The following is a 10,772-nucleotide window of genomic DNA, read 5'->3' on the forward strand; positions in this document are numbered from 1 at the left end:
GGCTCAATCTGAATCGCAGCAAGTTGCAACGGTCTACTCTCTGTATCAAATGTCAATCCAGACAAGCAACAATCTTCTACTAAACTCGATACACCTATAGTCGACAAGGACAAAGAACATACCTTTCGACTCAAGGCGTCTGCCGCTGCATTCGACTTTCCTGGATGGTACTTGATCTCGCAATCAAAATCTTTCAGCAGATCAAGCCATCGTCGCTGCCTCATGTTCAACTCTGACTGAGAAAAGAGATATTTCAGGCTCTTATGATCGGAATAGATCTCAAATTTCTCGCCATACAGATAATGACGCCAGATCTTAAGTGCAAACACAATCGCCGCCAATTCAAGATCATGAATCGGATAACGAGTCTCGTGCGGCTTCAACTGTCTAGAGGCGTATGCTATCACGTGCCCTCGCTGCATAAGAACACATCCTAACCCTCTGTGAGATGCGTCACAATATACAACGAACTCACCTGTACCTGCAGGAATCGTCAAGACAGGCGCACTAGTCATCCTCTTCTTCAGCTCTACAAAACTAGCTTCACAATCTTTAGACCACACAAACGGCATATTCTTCTGTGTCAACTGGGTGATAGGCTTCGCTATACTGGAGAAATCTCGAATAAAACGACGATAATACCCGGCTAGACCCATGAAACTGCGTATCTCAGGCACAGAAGTCGGTCTCGGCCAACTGATCACAGCCTCAACTTTACTTGGATCTACCGCAATACCCTCTCCAGATATAATATGCCCCAAGAAGACAACCTGTCGCAACCAGAATTCACACTTGGACAGTTTGGCATACAACCGCTCCTGTCGTAAAGTCTTCAGCACAATTCTCAGATGATCTGCATGCTCAGTCAAACTTTTCGAATACACCAAAATGTCGTCAATAAACACAATTACAAACTCATCTAAATATCTCTGAAAAATGCGGTTCATCAAACTCATAAACACCGCTGGTGCATTCGTCAAACCGAAAGGCATAACAACAAACTCGTAATGTCCATACCTGGTTCGGAATGCAGTCTTCGGAATATCAACGTCTCTAACTCGGAGCTGATGATACCCTGATCTCAAATCAATCTTCGAATATACTGAAGATCCCTGTAACTGATCAAACAGATCGTCGATGCGAGGCAAAGGATACTTGTTCTTCACTGTTGCCTTATTCAGCTGCCTGTAATCAATACACAGTCGCATCGAACCATCTTTCTTTCGAACGAAAAGCACCGGAGCACCCCAAGGAGATACACTGGGTCTGATATATCCCTTGGACAAAAGATCTTCCAACTGTGCTTTCAACTCTTTCAGTTCTATCGGTGCCATCCTATACGGAGCTCTCGAAATAGGAACAGAACCAGGCATAAGATCTATGCTGAAATCAACCTCTCGAATCGGAGGCAACCCTGGGATCTCATCAGGAAAAATATCTACAAACTCGCAAACCACTGGCAGATCTGCCAATGCTGGGCTCGACTTCAGTAGGTCTACTGAATATACGAGAAAGCCCTCTGCTCCTCTCTGAAGCAATCTACTCATAGTCAGAGCAGATACTAAGGGAATCCGAGATCTGGAACCCTTTCCATAGAATTTCCACTCATCTGTCATCTAGGGTCTGAATCTGACAATTTTGTGGAAACAATCTACAGTGGCCCTGTACTTGGTCAACATGTCTGTACCAACTATACAATCAAAATCAGCTAACCCAAGTACTACACAATCAAGATCAATCTCATGCCCCTCAAACTGAAGCATACAGTGTCTAACAGTAGTCACAGATATCAAACCACTTCCCAACGGAGAAGCTATAGACACTACTGTCGACATTGACTCAACAGGCAATGAATGTCTCAATGCAAAATGTTCAGATATGAATGTATGAGATGCCCATGTGTCAATCAACACATATGCAGGATAACCGCAAAGAAAACAGCTACCTGCAATGACGTCATCTGGTGCCTCCTGCGCCTGCTCCTCTGTCAGGGCAAAAACACGTGCCTGCTGTCTGGGAGGCTGACTCACCGTCTGACTACCTCCTGGTCTCTGCTGGGTCTGTGTAGAGGGTGGCTGGAAGGAGTGTACAGAAGATGTCTGTCTCTCCATCTGTGGCGCTGGTGCTGATGATCCAGTGCTCTGGAATCGTTGTGCACCTCTCTGGGGACAAACTCTGGCGAAATGTCCCTGTTGCCTACAGATGTTGCAGCGTTCCAGAACTCCTTGACACTGCTCCGTCGCATGTCGCCCTCCGCACGAACCACAGTATGCGCCACTATACTCTGACCCCTGACCTCTCTGTCGAGATCCACTCGAACTAGATGAACTACTCCCAGATTTCTTAAACTGTTTGCCTTTAGCCTTCAGAAATTCCTTCTTACCACTACCACTAGCTCCGCTGTCAAAACGAGGAGGAGGTGGTGGAAACTGTACGGTAGTAGGCTGTGGCGGTCTCTGCCCCTGAACACCGTAGGAAGCCCCTCGCTGCCTGATCAAGCCAGCCTCGGCTCCCTTCGCTCGGTTCAGTGCCTCCTGAAAAGTACTAGGCCGGCCCGTGTTCACCAAAGTAAAGACATCGGGATTCAGCCCGTTGATGAACTGATCGGCCACTGCCTCATCGTTCCCGGCCACATGCGGTGCAAATCGTAGCAATGCAGAAAATTTAGCCACATACTCCTCGATGTTCCACTGTCCCTGCTTCAGATTCGCAAATTCAGCTCCCTTATCTTTCCGGTAGGAGACGGGGAAGAAGCGCTGATAGAACTCATCTTTGAAGACTTTCCACGTGATGTCAATGCCTCGGTGCTCCAAGGCTCTCTTCGTAGTCAACCACCAACTCTTGGCAACCTCCTGCATCTGATGCCCTATCAACTTCACACGTCGCTCATCAGTATATGCCAAAGACTCAAACAACATCTCGATATCATCAAGCCAGCTCTCGCACTCTACTGCACTCTCTGTGCCCTTCAGGGTAGGCGGATGGAAAGACTGGAATCTCTTCAATAAAGTCTCCATCGGTGTAGCGGTAACATCCATCTGTACACCTGATGTGCTACCCTGCTCTGGCTGTGGCACTCGTCTAGGCGGCATAAATCTGATTATCAAACTGATTAGTACATAATCAATATCATCTGTCTCAGCCTTCCTCTGATCATAGACTCTGATCAAGAATCGGTTCTGATTCAGGCTTGAAATGCTGTAAATCAATTCAGATAATACAACACAACATATAATAGGGAAAGCAATAGATCATGCTAGCATCTCAAAAGCAAGGAAGATGACTCGATCTACCCCGCTCATTCTATTCTATCTCAGTCTACAGAACCTACTGCTCTGATACCACCTGTTGTGGGGACCCGGGCTCTAACTCAATTCTTTTGGGATTTAATTGGATCTTTGTTCGAAAATGTGGGTCAAAATTTTACTTTTAACTGTAATTCAAATATATTAACTAAAGCATAACATATCTCGATAGAAATTAAACAACGTAATGTACATACAAGTCTGTTCGTACAAACATACACTAGTGTTCAAATGATAACTATAAAACATAAGTAGTACAAGTTTCATAAGAAAACACTAGTAATCTGCAATGCCCGAAATCTCCACGCTATCATCATCTCTCATCTAGCTCGTGACCCCGATCCTGCCCCACCTGTTGCCATGCACACATACAGACACGACAACAGCCGGATAACTCCGGTGAGAACATATCCCAGTATAAAACATGGATGCATGCAATGTAATAAATCATGTACAAATGCATAACATAAATCAAGTAACATGAATATAAATCTAAACATGTAGTAGAATACAAATCTGTATTCAACATTCAAATCTTGACTCGACTCTTTTCTAATCTAGGGATCCCGGTGTGAATAAGACGGTCTGTTACCTACCCAACCACTCGGGGCAACGGTACGTCTTATTCCTAGACTTCGGTCAACTCTGTATCGAGGGTCTACACATATAGCAAATCTGCTCCTATGCGTCGATACACCGAAACGTCTAGTTTTGGCAAGTCTGCCAATCTCTCCTATCTCAGGACTCGAATATAAATCAATAAACAAAGCATTACATAATCAAATGTAATAACAATCTAGTATGTGATTTAGGGAAACTCGTATCAAATCTGAATCGAGTTGTGCAATCCCGTGACCACATGAATTATACCTTTCTTGCCGAATCGTCGATGTCGTCGTCGAAGTCTCGAGTTCACAATAGCCAATACAAATCTGAAATGGCATAGTCAAGGTGCACTCTTTCAATATACATCTCAAACAACTCAATAAACATAACTGAAATCGGTTTCAATACAATTCGACAGCGTAACGACGTAGTTCTTCAATACCGATAACTCTACCATAACATGCTCAATCATAATTAACTCATGAACTCATCAACCTCAATACATAAGCCGAAATCTGTACCATTTTAACGTAATACATGCTGGAAACTAACAATCGTGGCAAATAACATCCGTTTCTTGATGCGGTTGCGAATATACCATGCTCAACACCTCAAGAACACAATATAACTAACATATCACCATTTCTCCAACATCTATAATTCAAACCATGTTGAAAATGAACCATACTTACATCCTTAGCTAGCTCTTGTTGCAAGGATCATAAATCCGGGCTCGGAATAAAAATCGGATCTATAAATCTTGCACAATCTAAATCACAACTTGAAAGAAGTTTGAAGGATTTCTTGGGAGCTCTCAGTTCTTGTTATGGAGCAATTCTGAAAATGAAGACTCAGCAGCTTGTCATATATATATACGTGCCATGTGTCAAGACGAAATTCAAAGGTGGCATTTTCGCATGCAAACCGCGGGTGCGGCAACTCAAGAGCGCGGGTGCGCTGTGCTCACGGCAAATTAATCTAATGTTGCAGCACCTAGACCGCGGGTGCGGTCCTTACATGACCGCGGGTGCGGTCTCACACCGCGGGTGCGGTCGTGCTAGCACCGCGGGTGCGGTGTCTGTTCGCACAATTTCACTAATTTCCTCTTAATGCACCGCGGTTGCTGTATCTCTAACACCGCGGGTGCGGTGTGGCTTCGGCCATGCTTCAAAAATTTCACTCTATATGTCATGCATTCTCATGGTTTCAAGTCTCACATCAATGCCAATTGACAATTCTCGAGCCTTACAACCTCCGAACTCCTTCGCGTTGAGAAGTCGAAACCGCTCATAAATGTATGCCTGAGGTCTAGGAGCCTGTTGCTCCTGCTATAGAAGTCTAGCCATGCCCTCGAGAACTCGAGTAGTTGCATCCAATGGTGGCGGCGGCGGCGGCGGCGGAAGGCCTCTATCGCCTCCTTAATTATCATCATGACGATCTATACTAGAAGTGCGTCTGGGGGGCATGATATCTGAATACAGTCTAAATTCTAAATGTAACCCATCATGACATTTAATCTAGTTTTCAAAACATTTAATCTTTAAATCATGAAAGAAGCTAAACATGTTCTGTAATCACTCTAAAACGTATAACATGCAATCATACAAGCGACAACAATAAAATATTTAAAACATTTAAACGTAATAGCTTATAGACTTGAGGCTTGAATACTGAGCTGCAGAAGCTGACATTGACACAACCCTAAACAGGACCTTTACTCTGATACCAACTGAAACTTTACTACTTAAAATGCTATTAGAAACTTTTTTTTGAAAGATCATTAGCGAAATTCATAACTTATGCATCCATGCAATATCCTGAAAAGTTTCCCATTTAAAATAGATTCCATCCAATAACAAACAAAAATACCGCAGTTTAAAAATCACCGGGTCGACAACGCAAGACTTACGTAAAAAAATGAAATAACATGAAACAAGTAAAAATCCTCACGACCATCAACAAGTCAAAACAGAGCTTATAAAATATGTATGTCCACTCCTAACTCAAAACATGATGTGCGAAAAAATAATGGTCCTCGGGTTCGCGTGCGCATCAACATGTTCACCTGGATCATTCACGCCTAGTGAGTCTAAAGACTAAACACACCTGTAACATTATAACGAATACATATACATAGTAAGTAAAAATGAAAAATAATGTAATAAAAATACGTTTCATGATCTTAAAAGCATAAACGTAAACATGTCGTAAAAGCATAACGTGTCAAACAATCTCATCAAATCATCATATGATTTTGAACGCCCATGTTTTTAAGTCTTTATGAAAACGTTCAAACACTTTTGTCGAGCTTTATTTTAGATCTTTCATTGCGACAAGTTGAGACGTACAGTTATTTTATTGAATTTTGAACGTTCATGTTTATTTAAGAAAATTTTTAATTTTTCCGCAAATTTTAAATAGTAAAAATACGGTACGTTACAGTTGGTATCAGAGCGGTGTTCTGTAAAGGGTTATGCCTACTACTAGTTGCGAGAAACTCATGAAGTCACACCTCAAGTCTGTAAGTTTTAAAGTTTTAAAGTCTTTTAAGTAGTAAGCATCAAGTCATGATTTTAGCATGTGCATATTTTATTTCTATCATCTGTATGTTTACATGACATACGTTTTAGAGTACAGGTTTTCCAGTCGTTATGATTTGAGAATGGATCTTTAAAGTTTTATTGCATGTTACGACATGAATGTGAAATTATATGACTTTCATGCATGTTGGTTTTGTGGTATTGGACATGCTTGAGAATTCATCTATTGGTTACGAATTGATATTAATGATTTGAGCATATTGATTTTTTATTAGTAATACCGATGTTCTACTTGTGGGTCATAAGTTAAACTTGACAATTATGAATGCTTTTGTGGCATGTAGATTTCTAAGAAAATATAGATGGTTCGGGGTTGCTAGTTGTAGTGCCCAAATTCAGTACACGTATAACCCATGCATTTATCTAATTATTAAATCATTTCATTAATTTTATATAAGTTTTTTCCATGCATAAATTATGAAAATGCATTATTTTAAATTATTCATGTTTAATTGGACGCACGTTAAAATGTTTTTTTCGAGTTTCATGTTTCAGGCGTTCATTCGAAGCGGGATTGAGGAAAAGACCCGGTGACGATTTTTGGCAATTTAAAAATGTGGTATTTTATTTTAAGTTATGGATGGGGCATTTTAAATAAATTATAGAGTTTTAGTATTTTAAAGCCGTATTTATGTATTGAGTGATTTAAGAGTTTAAAACTTTTAAAATTGGTGTGTAACTATTTTAATTGTAGAGTTTGACCAAATTAGTGTGGGTTACCCTTTAATTAGTATTTTTAATTAATTAACTTTTAGCACTAATTTCTCCTAATTAATCACAAACACACACACACACACACTTTCACACACACCATTAACGCCTAAACACACCTTCACATTCAGATTTCCACTTCTTTTATTTTTTTTAAAAGAACAAAACCTATCGTTCTAAGAGGAGAACAACAGCCGCCCCTTCCCGTGTCAATTTTCAGCAAGTTTTGATCGATTTTACTGCAAGAAAATCGCGTCACGTTCGTCCCGGATCAACCTCGCTTCTATCTCCGCTTCGGTGTCGCCGTTTCGCTAAATTTTATCATCAAAAGGCACGTATAATCTCTCTTTTGCTGCGTCGATCAAGTCATATTATGTGTTGCGTTGTTTTATGCGTAAACCTCATGTATGATGTTCATAGTTTGAGCGGTTAATTGTTGGGATCTATTTTGAAGGAAAATTTTTAGATCTAAAACACGTTTTTACTGTTCTGGTCGAAACTGAGAATTTTTGGTCGAGATTTTGAGAATGCTTTCAACTAGAAAATTGTATAACTTTTTTATGCCTTCGATTTGATATATAATTCGAGATTTTTGAATGCAAATTGAGTGAGTTATGGCGTTTTTCGTGGGACTGCTCAAACAGCAACTTTTACGAAAATTGTGTTCTTGAAGTTTCTATGTTGAAGGCTTCGTTGGGGATCGACGGGTGATCGTTGCCACGTCTAGGTATGATTAGTACGATTTTGGGATGTTAATTGATACGTCGTTTAGCGTCGATAGGCACTCGAATGAATTAGAAGTCGTAGGAAACGAATTGGTGTCAATTGCTACGTTTTGAGTGGTATGTGTCGTAGGGTGAACATCGTCGCTTTGGGATTTTGTAATAATATGGTTTGATGTTATGGCATGCTAGGATGAGTCTTGGGGTGTCGAATCGTGGTCCGTGCAAGCGAGTCTAGACTGTTAAGCGAAACCTGTTTATAATTTCCGAAGCTTCACTTGTCCCGCAGGTACACGGACCCACGGACGGACCCTGGCACGGGGTCCGTGCCTTTGTTCCTTCCGGAGTGCATTTTTCCAGAGTCTACATGGACCCCCACACGGACCCTGACACGGGGTCCGTGTCCACCCTTCTTTCCGAACCTTACATCCTCGTCTACACGGACCCCTACACAGAGGTAGGCACGGGGTCCGTGTCCTTCATATTTTGGGAAAAATATTATGACATGTTTGAGGTTTGATGTCATGGTTTAGTACAATGATTTGCAAGGTCGAGCCATGGGAAATTGTAGAATGTTCTAAGGAATGATTGAGCTTGAGAGTAAGTATGATTTCTACGTCTAAGTTATGCAATTTAAGTAAGTGAATTCATGATAGTATGTGCAGCGACGGCCCCGATCGAAGTCAAACGAATCCCTCAATGCCAAGTAAGTATGTATGACGTGCAAGAAAATATTTTAAGTTTTTGAGGTATGCTAAATGTCTTGTGACCAAATTATGTTTAGGATTGGAAAGCGTTAAATTATGAACGGGGACCAATCCGCCCGTTAAATTTTGAACGGGTTAGATCGTGGTTGGAAAGCGTTAAATTATGAACGGGGACCAACCAGCCCGTTAAATTATGAACGGGGATCTCATGTATGTGGCAGTGGATACGTCCCTGTCAGCCCAGTACTGTGGTTGTCTGATCAGGCATTTATTATGTTATGGGTCACTTGCTTTGAAACATCCTCTACGCAAAATGATGAAGTTATGTATGTTCAAGTATGCAGTATGTTTATGAAAGTTTATGTTGATGGCACGTCTAGTTATGTACGTACGTATGTTCAAGTTTATTATGCAAGTTCAAGTTTCAAGTTATGTATGTCCTATTTTAAAGTTGCATGCGATTTTATTACGTAGTACTCGTTATTCCAGTTTATACGTGTTGAGTCTTTAGACTCACTAAACTTGATCAATGCAGGTGACTATGTTGAGGAGACAGGAGGTGGCGACCAAGGGGCAGGCTTGGACTGAGTGGCAGGCTAGACCCGAGGACTGCAATGTTTACGTTTTATGCGAAATATTTTGAGACAGTTTCTTTTAGCAAAATTTTATTGGTGACGGATGATTTTGGAGATCTATTTTTATGAATGTTGAGTGACGACCGTATGGATATTTACTTTTAAGAAAATTTTTAATTCTTCCGCAAATTTTTAAGTATGAACATACGGTACGTTACAGTTGGTATCAGAGCGGTGTTCTTGTTAAGGGTTATGCCTACCGTCAGTCGCAAGAAGCTCACGAAGTCACACCTCAAGTCTGTAAGTTTTAAAGTTTTGAATTTATGTTATGTAGTAAGCATTAAGTTTTGATTTCGGCATGCGCATATTTTGAAGTTCAAGTACGTGCATCTTATGTTGTCTATATTATGTTCATGCATGTTGGTTTACGTGTTGGGTAAATGTTAGAACAGTATGCCCCCCAGACATGGGATTGTGCGTGAAGCAGGCGATGAGAATTGCAAAACCCAGGATGGGGAGATGGTCACTTCTCCTCATCCACCCCATATATGCAGGCTCAGATGCTTGCAGGGATGACCCAGTTCTTCGTACAATTTGTGGGGAACCAGACTGCAGTAGACACAGGGGCGAGGTCCAGACTGGAGGCAGTCTATGAAATATATAGGAGGATGAATCCGAAGGATTTTTCGGGGACCACTGAACCGATGATAACGGAAGGATTGGTTAAGTCCATCGAGGTAATATTTGCATTTATGGAGCTACAGGATGCTGACAGAGCTAGATGTGCCACCTTCTTGTCGACTGGAGACGCAAGGCTTTGGTGGGAAAGCGCGTCAATGTCAGTGAACTTACAAACACTGACGTGTAATTGGTTCAAGGAGGTTTTCTACTCCGAGTACTTCACTGAAGAAGTACGCTCTCGCCTGGCAAGGGAGTTCATGTCGCTGCGACAGGGAGACAGCAGCGTGGCAGACTTCGTCAGGGAGTTTGAGAAGGGGTGTCACTTTGTGCCCCTGGTGGCAAATGATGCCCGGGAGAAGATGAGTAATTTTAGGGATGGGTTGCGGCCGATCTTGCGCCGTGATGTTCGAGTTGCTGGTCCTATGACTTATGCAGTTGCCGTGTCGAGAATCTTGGCGACGGAGCAGGCCTAGAGGGACATTGAGGTCGACAGGCAGGGCAAGAGGTCCTATCAGGCACCACCGCAACACCAGCAACAACAACAGCAGAGACCCCAGTTTAAGAGGCCGTTTCAGGGGCCGCCTGGGAAGAAACCATATCCAGGGCCGCCAAAGGGCAAGGGTCCAATTCAACATCAAGTAGCGCCACAGAGGCCAGTCGTTTTTCCAGTGTGCCCAAAATGCAACCGCCAGCACCCGGGGAAGTGCTTATACGGGACAGGTAAGTGTTTCAAATGTGGAGCTACTGATCACATGCTGAAAGAGTGCCCACAGTGGAAACAGCCAACTCAAGGCAGAGTGTTCGCCATGCATGCATAGGAGGCGAACCCAGACACTACCCTACTGACAGGTAAACTTTTCTACCT

At 42.2% G+C, this 10,772-nt stretch overlaps 1 protein-coding gene across 1 annotated transcript; it reads left to right on the plus strand.

The window, feature by feature from the left end:
* The first annotated feature begins 9,774 nt into the window (after positions 1 to 9,774).
* Positions 9,775 to 10,380, plus strand: LOC140827249 (uncharacterized). Its single transcript, XM_073189886.1, has one exon. It carries the CDS (start codon positions 9,775 to 9,777, stop codon positions 10,378 to 10,380), a length of 606 nt encoding a protein of 201 aa, XP_073045987.1.
* The last annotated feature ends 392 nt before the right edge of the window (positions 10,381 to 10,772 follow it).

This window comes from Primulina eburnea, chromosome 3, assembly GCF_022965805.1.
Source record: "Primulina eburnea isolate SZY01 chromosome 3, ASM2296580v1, whole genome shotgun sequence".
Lineage (NCBI taxonomy): Eukaryota > Viridiplantae > Streptophyta > Magnoliopsida > Lamiales > Gesneriaceae > Primulina > Primulina eburnea.